General features: G+C 57.5%; 1 protein-coding gene across 1 annotated transcript in view; it reads left to right on the forward strand.

The window, feature by feature from the left end:
• CHADL (chondroadherin-like) overlaps positions 1–1,546 on the forward strand; it is a 10,697-nt gene extending 9,151 nt beyond the window's left edge. Inside the window, exons 7-8 of the mRNA XM_010830238.1 lie at positions 69–235; positions 875–1,546. Of these exons, the coding sequence (XP_010828540.1) occupies positions 69–235; positions 875–1,130 (423 nt within the window). The 3' untranslated portion in view covers positions 1,131–1,546. The remainder of the gene's footprint in view (positions 1–68; positions 236–874) is intronic.
• Positions 1,547–1,872: the final 326 nt, after the last annotated feature.

The raw sequence follows: 1,872 nt of genomic DNA on the forward strand, positions 1-1,872 counted from the left end.
CACTCCCCAGGCCTGGGGCTGGGACAGGTGTGCAGGGTCTCACACCAGGGCCTGGCGCCTTCCTGCAGATTCCTCCTGGGGCCTTCTCAGGCCTGGGGCCCCGGCTCCGGAGCCTACACCTGCAGAAGAACCAGCTGCAGACACTGCCTGCCCTGCCCGGTCTTGGTGAGCTGGAGCTCGTTGACCTCAGCGGCAACCCCTTCCACTGTGACTGCCAGCTGCTCCCGCTTCACAGGTGAGCACCTCCGCCTGAAGTCCCCCAGCTGGGGGCCCGGCCAGCTGCTGTCAAGCCCCCACCGTCTCTCTGGGGGCACCAAGTCGGTGCCATCTGAGCACCTTTGGCAGGGGAGGATCCTGCCAGGACCAGTTACCCCCTCTGGGGAACTACCCCACAGGGCTTGGGGTGGGTTTCCCTGAGCCTCTGTTCCCTCATCCATAAAGTGGGGGTGAAATCTGCCTGGCCGAGTGGACCTAGTCAGTGTGTGTGAGTGCTGTACATCATTGCCCAAGAAAGCAGCAAGGGCCCCGGAGCCCAGTGACCGGGGCTCAAACCCGCCTCTGTGATTGTCTCCTTTTGAGGAACATGGCCTCTCTGTGCTGTTTCATCATCTATAAAGGCCATGATGGTGACTGTAAAATGACGTTAAATTCAGTAGCTCGTCTCGATCGGTTTGGCTCACCAGTCCTCCACCACTGTTTATTACCGGCCCCCTTTTACAGGAAGGGGATTGAAGTTTGATTTGCTCAGGATCACTTAACTGGTGTATCCACTCTCACCCACTAGGCCCCACCATCCCCAAATCCCTGAGGACCTCCTCGCTGTCCTCAGGAAAGCTCGGCACAGGGGCTTCCCCACTACCCCTTTTCTTCTCAGGTGGCTGGCTGGGCTGAACCTGCGCGTGGGGGCCACCTGTGCCACCCCTCCCAGTGCCCGTGGCCAGAGGGTGAAGGCCGCAGCTGCTGTCTTTGAAGCCTGCCCAGGCCAGGCTGCCAGGAAGGCCAAGCGGACACCAGCCCCCAGGCCTGGCGCCCGGGGGACCCCCACGAAGAGAAGACGGCAGAGAGCGAACAAGGTCGGCCAAGGGGTGGTTGGGTCAGGTTTCAAGGCCCTTATGGTAGTAGGGGTCTGACTTGTCTTGGTCCTAGTTTCATGAGGTTGTAGATCTGGGCAGGGACCAGATCTACTTCTGGTGGCTTCTGAGAGTGATGTCCACCCTCTCCAGCTCTGCGCTAAGCTCAGAGGGGGCCTATGGGGAAATGACTGCACGCCGTTTTGTCCCCTGGGCAGTGGCTGATTAAGCTGCAGCCTCCCGGGACCGTGTGTCCAGAAGAATCCCACAATGACGGTCACTGCTGGCTTGCTGTCCATTCAGCCTTTTCCCACCCAATCTCGGGGGCCTTGCTTGTTGCTGGGGTGGGAAGAGCAAGGGTACAGGTGTGCTGCTGGCACCACAGATGAGACTCCATCACCCCCTTGACTACATTTGACAAAACATATAGTTTTCTTTAAGTAACTGGGACCATAATTCAGTTCAGTCTCTCAGTCATGTCCAACCCTGCGACCCCATGGACTGTAGCACGCCAGGCCTCCCTGTCCATCTCCAGCTCCCAGAGTTTACCCAAACTCATGTCCATTGAATCGGTGATGCCATCCAACCATCTCATCCTCTGTCGTCCCCTTCTCCTCCTGCCTTCAATCTTCCCCAGCATCAGGGTCTTTTCAAAGGAGTCAGTTCTTCGCATCAGGTGGCCAAAGTATTGGAGTTTCAGCTTCAGCATCAGTCCTTCCAGTGAATATTCAGGATTGATTTCTTTTAGGATGGACTGGTTGGATCTCCTTACTATCCAAGGGACTCTCAAGAGTCTTCTCCA

This window comes from Bison bison, unplaced genomic scaffold (genome assembly GCF_000754665.1).
Source record: "Bison bison bison isolate TAMUID 2011002044 unplaced genomic scaffold, Bison_UMD1.0 scf7180017858886, whole genome shotgun sequence".
In the NCBI taxonomy this organism is placed as follows: Eukaryota; Metazoa; Chordata; class Mammalia; order Artiodactyla; family Bovidae; genus Bison; species Bison bison.